The sequence below is a fragment of the Sinocyclocheilus grahami genome, unplaced genomic scaffold (genome assembly GCF_001515645.1).
Source record: "Sinocyclocheilus grahami isolate Dianchi unplaced genomic scaffold, SAMN03320097.WGS_v1.1 scaffold244.1, whole genome shotgun sequence".
NCBI lineage: Eukaryota > Metazoa > Chordata > Actinopteri > Cypriniformes > Cyprinidae > Sinocyclocheilus > Sinocyclocheilus grahami.
This window is the reverse complement of record NW_015505423.1, coordinates 3,551-16,189: the sequence shown is the minus strand read 5'-3', so window position 1 is coordinate 16,189 and position 12,639 is coordinate 3,551. Positions and strand designations below refer to the sequence as shown.

Here is a 12,639-nt window from a genome sequence, read left to right as displayed (position 1 = left end):
TTTCTCTACACACTGTATATATATATATATATATATATATATATATATATATATATATATATATAAGCACACAATAATTTGATCAAAAGTATGACAAAAATGTTACAAAGAGGTTTAAAATTTCTTTTGAACATAGTTAATTAAATCAGTGGTTCCCAACCCTGGTCCTGGAGGCACCCCAACACTGCATGTTTTGCATGTCTCCTTAATCAAACACACCTAATTCAGATCATCAGCTCATTAGTAGAGACTCCAAGACCTGAAATTGGTGTGTCAGAGAAAGGAGACATGCAAAATGTGCAGTGTTGGGGTGCCTCCAGAACCAGGGTTGGGAACCACTGCATTAAATAACTGAAAAAAGCTTTCCACAAAAAAATTGGATTATAATAAGAAATGTGTCTTGAGCATCAAATTTGCATATTACAACAATGCCTGAAGGATCATGTAACACTAAAGTAAAAATTCAGCTTTGCCATCACAGGAATAACATTTTAAAATATATTAAAACGGAAAACAGTTATTTTAAATTGTAATAATATTACATAATATTACAGTTTTTATTGAATTTTTGATCAATTAATGCAGTCTGGTATGCATAAGAGACTTTTCAAAAACATTAAAACAATTTTAACTGTAGTGTATGTAATTTTCAGTATTGCGATTTGAACAATAAATAATTTTTAAAATAAAGAAAAACTGCAAACTTTTTATATCTTAAACATACTTTTTCCACACCCTTGTAGCTTGGCCTTAAGTAAGCATGTTCCATCAGTTGGACAGAATATTCCGTGACCGGTAGTGAGGAAAAGTCAGGTGTTCCCTGCTTATCATATCCTGCTGTCAAGAAAATGACGAGATGAGAATCCACCCTGTGCTTGCGTTTCCTAGGACATACAGTACATGATGCAACAAACAGGAAGTCATCACTCATGCTGTTAATGCAGGACAAAGATCTGCTGAAAACATTATGTACTGTCTCCTTTGGGACTGCCAGTTTTTAATATGATTACCAATATGTTTTTTCATTCTGTACATCAATCTGACCTGTCTTTCACATTTCTAGACACAGACAGGCTTGGAATGGGGAAATTAAGGGAACATTATTACTTGTATAATGTAATTTTGTTTTGTGAATTAACATTGTGAACTGCCATAATGAATAATTGTATGAAAATTGCACTGTTTAAAAGTCATAATAATAATAATAATAAATATGTATAAAACTAAAAAAATTACCAACCAAGAAGCCAGAAGCTTTTATTTTTTTTGAAGTAAAAAGAGCAGAGTAAAAAGAGTATTTTAATCTGGAATAAATTAGTCAAGATGTAACAACAAGACTCAAACAGAAAACCCGAATACAAAGGACTTTTAAATGAGTTAGATCTTTATTAAGTTGAATAATGTCCACCTTTCTGAACAGTAGTGTCTCACATAGTCTGTCCACACTGGTTAAAACACAATGAGCAACAAGCACACATACACAGACTACTTCACAATACATTTGCAAACCCAATTGCACCCATATACATGTACATACTTGGTCAAACGCACAAATGCACAACCCTACATCATGGCCACACACACACACACACAAAAAAAAATCTGATGTGCAAACATTATGAATCTGGATTTTTTCATTTGAGACTCACATCAAACTGTGCATGGAGCATTAATGAAAGTCTTTGAAGAATGCCAGTTTATTTTTATGAGCATGTAATGGTATTGTAGAATACGACATCTCTAGTGTCACAAATCTGATTGAGGCGGGTGTGTCTCAAGGCACCGAGACAGCTTATAGTTTTAATTGATTGATTAAACAGGCTTAGAGGTTTAGTTAGATATCAGTGGCGATATTTCACATAAGCAAATTGGCATCCAGATCAAAGCAGATCAGATTTAAAGGAACAGTATACCAAAAAGTAAAAATCCTGTCGTCCTTTAGTTGTGTCCAAATTAGTAATTTTTTTTCTTAAAAAAAGGGATAGTCCACCCAAAAATGTCACCTCACTCTCATGTCGTTCCATTTCTTTTTTCTGCCGAACACAGATGAATATTTTTCAAGAACGTTGATAACCAAACCAATTTGCTTCCCATTGATTTACATTGCATTTTTTGTCCATACAATGGAACCGAAACGGTTTAGTTACCAACATTCTTCAAAACATCTTCTTTTGTGTTCTGCAGAAAGTCATACAGGTTTGAAACCACATGAGGGTGAGTAAATGACAGATTTGTCATTTTTGGGTGAACTGTCAATGACACCAAACGTCAGTATGTCTTGTAACTGATCATGAGAAGCCAAATTACAATATGTACATGACAAGTTTCAGCAAATAATCATTTAAATTTGAGCTTTTTCTTTCCACAATGCTATCACATGGCTTCAGAAGACTTGGAATATAGTATATAAGTCATATCTAACTACTTTTATGGTAATTTTTTGAGCTTGTATAGAAAAGAGAAGTGTGACTATTTTGCTAAAAATCTCCTTTTTTATCAACCATTTGAAATGACATGAGGGTGAGTAAACAGTGACAGAAGTGTAATTTTTTGAGTAAACTACCCCTTTAAAAATCATTTAGTTTAGTGCATGAAATTCTATCAATTCACGTTCAGATCCTAAAAATCTGCATGAGATAGCTGCATGAGATAGTTCTAGATAACTGCTTGGCAAGGGGTGGATATAGAGGTAAAGAGTTCATTAAATCATTAAATGCTGATATAATATGACTAAATACATATTTAGACCTAAAGCCACTGCTCTTTCAATGAGCATGTGAACACAGAAGCGCTCAGAAAGAGCTCACATCACTTGAATAAAGCTGTTTTGCGGCATCATTCTTTTTAATTCTTTGGAAATCACACGGGAATTATATAAACACTACTATTACCCTAGTTAGTTTAGACATGTTAGGCATTAACATTTACAGTAGACTACTGACAAGGATACTCTACGCGTCCATCAAGAATACTAAACACTGAATCTTCTAACGTGACGGCTATACAGTTTTAACAGTCTCTTGGTCAGGCTAGAAAGGACTCGCATTCATTAAAGATGCTGCCTTAACGAGAAGAGAATATAGTTCTTGCTAGATTTTAACAATAGAATACAACTGATACAAAGATTTAGAATAAAGATTCATGTTTTTCTGCATTAATTAATGTCTCGCCCCTCCTGAGACACAGATCAGTCTGATATACACTACTGTTTAAAAGTTTGGGGTCAGTGATATTATGATTTCTAAAGGATCACGTGACATGGAAGACGGCTGGGAACAGAAGTAACGGCTTCTGAAAATTCTGATTTTCCATCACAGTAATAAATTACATTTCAAAATAGATTAAATTGGAAAATAGTTGTCTTGAATTGTAATATTATTTCATAATATTACTGTTTTCACTATACTTTTGATCAAAATAAATGCAGTCTTAGCAACGTATTGACTCTAAAATTTGAACAGTAGTTTAAATTGAGTGTGAAAGTGAAATACATTTGTGAAAGAATTTTTGCGTTTCCTAACCAGACACAATGCAAAAAGTAATCATCTGAACACAAAACAGCTATGCAACGTGACACAACGACAACCAATCAGAAGATAATGTTTAATGTAATTACCTGAAGTAGATTTTTTAAACCAATGAGATTTCACTGTGGGAAAGGCTAGCAAGCAAATTGTCACAGAAACTTAAATCATGCGATCGACAAAATGTACTGTTTTACATTTAATATCTTTTATCGCAACATGTCTGGTTAGGACAGTGTCCTACAGCCGAACAGATGAAATTGAAATGATGGCATAAAAATACGACTTAAAATCTGAAAGCACACATAAAACATTTTTAAACACTGCAGATAGCACAATTTGTTCATGAAAAATAAAACTAAACTAAACTAAAAATGACAAACACAGGTCAAAAGAGTTGAGGTGGGTAATTTTCAAATCCATTCTTGCTAGTCGTCCAGCCATCAATAATTCAGCTGCAACCTAAATTCAAACTTTATGCTTTCCCAAAATTGATCCCAATTCCAAAATTCCAAAATTCCAAATCTTACTCTTGAACCTTTCTTTTGGAGGGCGGCACAAGATGAGCGGGCAGTTCAAAACACTGCAGATAGCACAATTTGTTCATGAAAAATAAAACTAAACTAAACTAAAAATGACAAACACAGGTCAAAAGAGTTGAGGTGGGTAATTTTCAAATCCATTCTTGCTAGTCGTCCAGCCATCAATAATTCAGCTGCAACCTAAATTCAAACTTTATGCTTTCCCAAAATTGATCCCAATTCCAAAACAATCTTACTCTTGAACCTTTCTTTTGGAGGGCGGCACAAGATGAGCGGGCAGTTCGCTTGGAAGCTCGTGACCTTCTAGTTTGACCTTGATCAGGTGATTGGCCAAGGCAAACTCCTCGTCATCGAGCATCCCATCGTTATCAATGTCAGCCAGTTTCCAGATCTTACCCAGCACAGTGTTTGGCAGCTTGGACTTTACCATTTCCTTCTTGGCATTGGCTCCAGTCACTTTTCCATTGACGGGTGAGAGAGTGTAGAAGATTTCATCATACATAGGTTTGTCACGTGCCACCACCCATTCAACTTCATCAATGCCCTCGCCGGCTCCCTCGCCATATCCGTGTCCGAACGGCCCATTCATGGTTCCCTCGAAGGCACCGCCCTTCACCACCTGGTTGGGGTGCTGCGTCTCCTCCTGGCGCACCAGAACCATAAGCTGGGCAATGTCGTGGGCCAGCATGTCATCCACGGTGTCCAAAAGCTTCATTTTCAGAGGGTGAAACTTGTTCAGATCTTGTGCTTGAAGCTGATCCTATTCAGTGGGAAAGAAAGCAAGAAAAAACACTGTATGATATACCAAAAGATCCTGTCAACATCTGTTGATATTTCCAGGGTTAACCACCTCCACTCCCTTCACATACTCTGTTCCAGACAGGCTGTTGATGCTTGATGCTTTGGCTTCTTTTGGAAATAGTTTCATTGGCGGAGAAGAAACATACAAACTAGCCAAACTTTGTCTGAAACGCAAATTACTCAATATTCATTTGTTTATAGAACTGTTGTATAAAAGTAACAGTAATCTAAACAACATTTTTACTCAAGTGTTTTTTTTACTATAGAATAGACACATCATCAGGTTTGGAGAGGTCCACCCAAAGCTGAAATTTATATAGCTGTTTGTTGATGTAAAAAATGTGGGACAAATTATGCTGATTTTGAATGTGCACTCAAAGACACTTTAGAAGTCCCAGTGAAGCATTCTTGAGTCAGCCTCAATCTTTGTTGGCTAAATTGACCTTACCTGCATTTTCTTAAGATTAGGGAAGTCTCCCGGGGAAATCTGGTGCTCCCTCTCAATGCGGCTGTAGATCTCGCCCAAGCTGTTAATCAGCTCCTTCTTTTTGTTGTCCTTCCCAAAGACTGAGGGCATGTCTTTTTTCAAGGAGCTAATGATGTATGCATGGACCTGTGAGAGCACAAAAGCTCCTTTTAAGTTTATAGAGCAAAAATCAGTACATCACAATTACAAAGAGCATGTCTGGGTTGTATTTATCACAAAAATAAAATAAACATTTTGTATAAATAACCTTTGTGAGTCACTCAAATGCTATAATAAATAAAATTCCTTATTTCATAAATAAATAAAATTTTATTGTGACATTTTCACAATTAACATTTATATATATATATATATATATATATATATATATATATATATATATATATATATATATATATGTGTGTGTGTATATATATATATATATGTGTGTGTGTGTGTGTGTATATATATATATATATATATATAAAACATTGTCTGGAATACATGGTTTTGATTGGTCAATCTAGTTGCCATGCTGTAATTTTTGCATGTGAATTCTATATGTGAATGTGGTTAATTACAGTGAAAAAAGATCCTAAAACAGGGTTAATTTTTTGGGATGTAATATGACCTGAACATGTTTTTGACAGGCTGCTTTAGATTCTATACTCTTTATTGGTTTTCTAACCGACAACAAATTGAGACATTGAATATAAAAAGAAAAATCATTATGAAACTGGATAGTAGCAAGAATACACAAGCTACTAAATAAATCATCGTCTGCTTGGCCCCCGGGCAGAAGGAAGGTGACTGCATAAATGATGACAGGAGGGGAAGCACATCTGTATGATCAGGGTGAGGGACAGGGAGAGAACTTAAATGTTCTTTTTCAATGCATCCAGCTGGATCTGGAGATTTAAATTGAGTTTGACAAGTGACCAGCACTGACAGTCCCCAACACTTCCTCTTCCAGAGGGGGTCTCTATAGCCCATGTGTTTTGAGCAACGTTTGTACTGATGGGGATAATAAAGGATTTCAGACATAAATGAAACGACATCAGAGTGTTTCAGTTTCCTTATAAATGACAGCTTTATGTTTGACTACCTATGTTATTGTTCTTTTATACAGTGGGTATAGAAAAGAATCACCCCCCCCCCCTTTAAAATAATCACATTTTGTTGCTTTGCCGCCTGAAATGAAGATTGACACAGTGTTTGTTTTATCCAGCTGTACTGTATTTACTCAGTGCAACTTATAACATCCAAGCCCCTGTTACTCTGTTCCACTATTACCCCCTGTCCACTGCCCCTGCATGACAACATGTTTGAGTGAACTTCCTTTAGACGTGATATTTTATATTAAGTAATCAATGTAAGGAAGACTGTAAGATCACTCAAGGTTATTTATAACCATGTCTTTATGAGGAATGACATTATGAGACATTATGATCCCTCAGTATCTTTCAGCACATTTAACAATCCCCACTAATCATCTGACCTCTGAGTCAAAGTCAAGGGCTTTCTTTGCATTTTCTAGTCAAGTTTTTCAGATGTAGCCAATTACCTGCACAACCAGTATCTGCGGATCTTGTCCTCATGGTTCTTGAGGGCCTTGATGACCTCCGAGAACTCGTCTGAGATGTCGAGCTTATGGGCGTCGAACAGCAGAATGATGCGGTCCACACGTTCGGCGAACCACTCCAACACCGCAGCGAAGTCATAGCCTGAAGGAGAGATTGGAAAAGAGATTGATATCCTGTCCAGTATTTACAGTTCACAAAGCTTTCGCACCGGATGGATGCTTGCACGAGAGCAGAGAGGCAGCCAGCCAATCAGAACGGGCAAAATTACCTTGTTAGACTTGGCGCTCAACAGTATCGTGTAATCGCAGCCTCTGCAATTGAAAAATCAAACATTTTCATATCGCGATATTATTGCAAATGCAATTAATCGTTCAGTCCTAGTTTCCACTCAAATATTATGCAGCACAACTGTTTCAATAACAATAAGAAATGTTTCTTAATCTGCAAATTAGACTAAATCGAATGATTTCTGAAGATCAAGTGACACTGAAGACTGGAGTAATGGTTGCTGAAAAATTCTGCTTTGCCATAATGGGAATAAATTATATTTTAAAATATAATAAAATAAATAGAAAAGAGTTATTTTAATTCATAATATTTCACAATATTACTGTATGTACTGTATTTATGATCAAATAAATCCAGCATTTGTGAGGATCAGAGACTAAAAACATAAAAAAAAAACTTTCAACGACAGTGTAAATATTTCTGTACATGTACAATGGGGCCCAAAAGTCTAGAAGAAGTGAAAATGCATGGATTTTGTACTTTAGATACATTATCCCATTATAAATTATATTACTAGCCTAAAAATATTTAGTAGGTAAAACTGGAAAAGTTCAGAATTATAATCCCTATTTTAAACATAAAATTTTTTTTTTTTTGCATCAAATAGTGATCATGAATGGTCTGTGGGTGTGCCGTCTGGGACCAAGTCTGAGTAGAAACAGCATCTAATTACAGGCACACAGCGAGTATAAACATAAACACATGCACCTAGCTGAATACGCCTGGCCAAATGCTCCTTAGAAAGAGAACTCACAGAGCAATGCAGGAACAATAGATCTTATCTTACTTAAAGGAACACTATCTTTTCTTACTGATTTTATTCAGTGCATGCCTATAAACCAGTCTGGGGAAAAAACAAGATTAACTGCCTATAGCCATGAATATGAGCGAGAAAGGTCCTCCCTATAATCTCATGTGACTAAAGAAATTCCACAGACCTGCTTGACATATTAAAAAAACTGAGGACGCATGACAGACATTTTCTCATTATGTCCTGCTAAATACAACCATCACACTGATGTGTAAATGAGAATTTTGGAAAGTAAAAAGGGAGGAGAAACAAAGAAGACAGCTGGAATGGGAATTTAACAAATCTGGTTCTGACTCTTTAAGATCAGCATGAAATGAAAATTCACTCTATTTTGTAAATGCATGTTATATATCTCATTGTTAACATTAATTAAGCTTGCATTACTTCTTGGGTGCACTGGTCTTTTTGACTAATTCATTCAAAATTAGTCATTTCGTTTGCAAATTGGACAAGGATTACACAACAGAAACTTTCATGTTCAATTCACAATTTAGCTAAAACAATTTCATTTGTAAATTCAGCAACTCGTGTCAGCTGCCACATAGCATTAATTTCATTAACGAAAACTATGATGAAAAATGTTCGTTGATGAGCTTTTTTCCCATGACTAAAACGAGGCGATGACGAGACGGCAATAAGGTCAATGAATGATAACTGTGCCTATATGAACATGCGATATCGTTGATGATAAAAGACGAGACTAAAATGTATTTTAAAAAATAAAAACTATACCAAAATCTCTTTTTATTTTCGTCAAAAAAAGGAGACAAAAAAAATATTATTGCGGACTGCTGTACATGCTTCAAGAGTTCAAATCCCCAAATAAAAGCTTCTCTGTTAAAAGGATAAATTTTCTGCCCAATGTTTTGCTTAATTTTTGCAATATGGTAACCATACACACACGCTCGTTCTTTATTATGGAAGCACCGATGATGATCTGAAAACACAGATAAACAATTAAGCTGGAGTTTAGCGATCTCCATGTGAGATGTTTGGCTTGAATGAAAGTGTCATTCAGATAGTCTGTGATCTTGACTATTTTGTTTGCGATTGTGTATTTGCTGAATAAATGCACTTACTCAACCGCTGTTGTTTTAATAGAGAAACATTGTTGCAATTTGTAATTATTGGAATTGCTATCAGGAATGTCACTGTTATAATATTTTTTGTTTGTTTTTACCAGGTTTCATAATGTAGACAGAGAGTGCATATCTAAGTCTTTGATATTAATTTATATATTAAATAGCCTATAATAAATCAGTACACTAGATGAGGTAAAATAAACAATGTGTAGGCTATGAGTCCACATTCTATTGATTTGTGCTTATTGGTGGAAGTACAATACATTTCTCAAATGACGACAATCATGCGATTATAATTTTAAGCTATTAATTTTAAATAATAAAAAAAAGAAAATTTATCACGTAAATACATGTAAATCTTTTCAAAATATATATTGTATCTGTGTGTATTTATATATACATAATAAATATACACAGAACACACACATATATTATGCAAACAAAAACTTTTATTTTGTATGCGTTTAATCCCGAATAATCGTTTGATAGCACTAATATATACAGTATATTATATATATATATATATATATATATATATATTACATATTTGTTCATTTTTTCCCTCTCAAATTCCAAAATTGTATTGAAATTTCATGGAACGTTATTTCAGTTGATATTCATGTGACATCATGACAAATATATATATATATAATTAGTTTAAACATTATACAGCATAACACAAATGTGACAAATGTTTTCATTGACTAAAACTAGATTAAAATGCTCAGACATTTAGTCGACTAAAACTTGACTAAACAAAAAACATGACTAAAGGTTGACTAAATAGGACAATAACTAAAAAGTACATTTGACACAGAACTAAGACTGACACGAATTTAAAAGACTAAGACTAAATGTGGACCTGGAGCCTGGTCTTAAGTCGCTGGGGTATATTTGAAGCAATAGCTAAAAATCAGTGGTGGGCCGTCAGGGCCAGCAAAGCCTTCTCTGCTGGCCTAAACACTATCAGAATCACTGATTTAGTTTTAATATATTTTTCCATGAATGTGTATTAAATTATTTCCAATAGTCTATTCTCTTCAGTTCATAGCTTTTCTCTTGGTTGCACTGCTTCCAGCAGTGTATGTTTATATTAGAGCTTTTATCCAATCATATTTCAGCAATCGTGTTGCCAGGGTCAAAGAAATCTGCCTTAAGGCCTTCAGAATCAACAGTGCAGGCGTCTGTTAGCTTAAATCAATGGCAATGAAACCGTTGCTTTAACCAATCAGATTTCGAGTTGGCAACACCAGGGCCATCTAGCTGGCTGACGATAACGTCAGCATTTTCTCGTTCTTTGATTGGATGGTCAGCGTACTAGCTAGCAAACAGCATCACTGTAAATCATTTTAGTAAAACTTTTATTACTGTTTCTCAGGTTTAGATTTTCAGTGCATTTTGAAAAAATATTTGCCTACTATATTTAGTCAATCTAAAAACAGTATTCCTAATGACTGCGAAAAACAACCACACACCTCCTCGGCACCGGCTCTGGCAGAGGCAGACCAGCGGCTGCGGGGAGATGAGAGTCACAGAGGTACGTTAAAACACACTTTTCTTCATCGTCTTGTGTGAATTATTTTAATGTTACTTGCTCACTTTCCTAGTAAAGCTGTGCTAACCAGTATTTTCCTCCCGCAGTGCGCTGGCAGACCGGCGGGGAGACTCGTGAAGACGAAATAAAGCAGTAAGATAACATTAAATTGTTAGGTCAACTTTAAAACACATGTAATCACCTTATTTGTTTAATAACAATGCTATCTGTAAGGTATAAATGCGTTTGAGTGAATAAATGTCTGTAAGAACATCGGCTGGACTGTATTTGTGTCATTTTGTTAGGTTAATGCTTCAGCTACAGATGATGTGTTGCGCAATTGTTAATTGGGTTTCTTTCTTTAATAATGGCATTCATTCTCGCTACATAAGATACCTGTCTGTTATGTAGTGCCCTGTTATACTGCATTACTGTGTAATATTTATGGTTTCTATAGCCGTGGCATCATTATGATGGTATGAAGAGATGGATTCATTCATGTAGGACGCCACTGAAGGCCTAGGTGTAAAATGCACGGCCCGCTACTGCTAAAAATACATTGTATGGGTCAAAATTATTGATTTTTCTTTTATGCCAAATAAAATCATTAGGATATTTAAGTAAAGATCATGTTCCATGAAGATATTTGGTAAATTTTTTACTGTAAATATATAAAAACTTAATTTTTGATTAGTAATATGCATTGCTAAGAACTTCATTTGGACAACTTTAAAGGCGATTTTCTCAATATTTTGATTTTTTTTGCAGCCTCAGATTCCAGATTTTCAAATAGTTGTATCTCGGCCAAATATTGGCCTATCCTAACAAACCATACATCAATGGAAAGCTTATTTATTCAGTTTCACAACATTTACCATTATGACTGGTTTTGTGGTCCAGGGTCACAAATTAAAAATGTCTGACAAAATTAACACTACTGCCACAGAACCAAATCTCATGAAAATCATTCTGTTCCAGTATATTAAAAAAAATTAACCAGCTTTCAATTCCCAACCCTAAAAGATAGACAGACGATGAGAGAAAGTTAAAGAGATAAACGTTGTAGCAGCACATGCTTAGAGCCAGTGTTCAAACAGGAAGAAAGAGTGCTAAATACTACAAGATTACTGTTGTAGAGAGTAGCAGAATGCAGTTTGAATGCATTAGTTGTCACGAAACTGCTTGCTCTTCTCTCATGCACTCATGTGTGAGAACACCCCAAATGACTTAACCCACAATTCAATGGAAACTTTGAAAGCTCACAAACAACATGTTCACTGCGATCAATAGCTCTTTAAAGCCAGAGATACGCAGCCATTATAGACTAGCACACACACCAATGTCACTTGGTCACTGTAGCATTCTAGTTTTTGAAATGAGTACCATTGCATAATGTATACCGATTCACATAATATAATAATAATTTGTAAACATTTTAGGCAATATTGAATGTATATACTAGTACTCCAGTGTGTATCTATTTGACGCACAGAAATTACACACTTACACTTTGTTTTCTACAGTGGCTCTAGTATCAGATGGTGACTAGTTTTACTGCCAAATTAAAGTGCTTACCTTCGGCCTTCGGTCACTTTTCTGTTTTGAATTTTTTTAAATCACAGCTTCATCGGAATGGTACAAAACTTGGTGACTTATGGCATTTAGAATGTGAACACACAAAAAAAATTGAGGGCTTGATTCGAGCAGGCTAAGTGGTCGTAAAAAAACAGTCACACTTTTGGTCTTCGGTCAAAAATGACCGACCACAGGAAATGAATGGGAAATTTACCAAACATTAACATTAACATCAACACAAAAATTCAGCGAATTGTGATTGTGTGAATTGCAATCTACAAATCTGCCACAATGCAGAAAAAAAGTACACAGCAATGATGGGGTGAAACTCTAAAACATCAAGAGTGCAAAACCAACACATCCATTCACACACACACACACACACACACACACACACACACGCTCACACATTTACACACACACACACACACAC

The 12,639-nt window shown here is 35.1% G+C and overlaps 1 protein-coding gene across 1 annotated transcript in view; it reads right to left on the bottom strand.

The window, feature by feature from the left end:
• Window positions 1-4,113: 4,113 nt before the first annotated feature.
• Window positions 4,114-12,639, bottom strand: part of LOC107598088 (EH domain-containing protein 3-like) — an 11,467-nt gene continuing 2,941 nt past the window's right edge. The window contains exons 2-4 of the mRNA XM_016289355.1: window positions 6,898-7,057; window positions 5,316-5,529; window positions 4,114-4,826 (exon numbers count right to left, since the gene is read on the bottom strand). Of these exons, the coding sequence (XP_016144841.1) occupies window positions 4,299-4,826; window positions 5,316-5,529; window positions 6,898-7,057 (902 nt within the window). The 3' untranslated portion in view covers window positions 4,114-4,298. The remainder of the gene's footprint in view (window positions 4,827-5,315; window positions 5,530-6,897; window positions 7,058-12,639) is intronic.